General features: G+C 22.3%; 1 protein-coding gene across 1 annotated transcript; it reads right to left on the bottom strand.

Annotated features, from left to right (window-relative positions):
• Positions 1-119: 119 nt before the first annotated feature.
• PCYB_007760 (hypothetical protein) lies at positions 120-713 on the bottom strand (the record flags this gene model as incomplete). The annotated part of the gene is made up of 1 exon (XM_004228197.1): positions 120-713. A coding segment is annotated over one exon (594 nt), but the record flags the coding sequence as incomplete, so codon positions are not given.
• Positions 714-1,101: the final 388 nt, after the last annotated feature.

Genomic DNA, 1,101 nt, shown 5'->3' with positions numbered 1-1,101 from the left:
GGTGGGCAAAGGAGAATTTCTTTTTTTGTAGCATTTAATGATGGTAGTTTTTCTTTTAATTCTTTATTTATAGAAATATATGATGTAAAAAATGTGTTGAAAATATCTAATTGAGAACAAGTATCTGATTTTGTGCGACTGTTTCTTGTTGGACCAGAGCAATATATCTCTTTCATCTCCCTATATATATTAGCACATTCAAAAATGAATTTTCGACATAAACAGTGATTTTCATCATCCTTATTCTTTAATATACTTAAAAAGTCATTCATATAATCTTGCAATTTTATTAACTTTATTATTTTATCAGGGTCGTTATATTTATCCTTATATAAATAGTAACTGCAGTAGGGTTTCTTAACACGTTCTTTCAATATTCCATTAGATACTTCGAAAATTATCGACAAAGCATCTTGTTGAACATCATATTTCTTTATTATGTAATATAACCAGCTGTTTAAACTTTTACAACGCTCAGAATTATATATATTAGAATTCTGTACAGAAGAAAATATTCCTAAATTTTTGCAAAGTTTTATACATATATCATAGTACCATTGTTCATTATTTTTTGCTAGTTTCATAATTCCTTTGCACGCTCTATCATAATTATCTTTATAATTGTCCGAATTATCTATTGTTTTATTAAATTCCTCATATAATTTCCATATTTTATCTAAAAAGGGATACTGATAATAAAAAATAAAACACATTAAATATTATTTATATAAAGCTATTTTTGTTTTTGGTCAAACATAATATCATAAACGAAAAAATTATGCATGAAAAATTATTTTGATAAATAATATAATATTACATTCTTTCTTAATTCTTCGGTATCCACCTTAATTTCAGACATATTACATAAATGGAATAATAGTATATAATAGCGTATAAACTCGTATGTGTGATTAATTAAAAAAAATACATGAGCATATTATCTTTTATTTGACAATAAATTATAAATATACTTAAACACGTTTTATCATTATATCATACTTTATTTTGTTTAGGTATATATAAAAATATTAATATTATTATTGTAAGAAAGAAAAATATAATAAATATTATAAAAAATAAAATTATATATATGATATCACG

This window comes from Plasmodium cynomolgi, assembly GCF_000321355.1.
Source record: "Plasmodium cynomolgi strain B DNA, scaffold: 1442, whole genome shotgun sequence".
In the NCBI taxonomy this organism is placed as follows: domain Eukaryota; phylum Apicomplexa; class Aconoidasida; order Haemosporida; family Plasmodiidae; genus Plasmodium; species Plasmodium cynomolgi.
The sequence above is the reverse complement of the archived record's forward strand: the minus strand, read 5'-3'. Positions and strand labels throughout refer to the sequence as shown.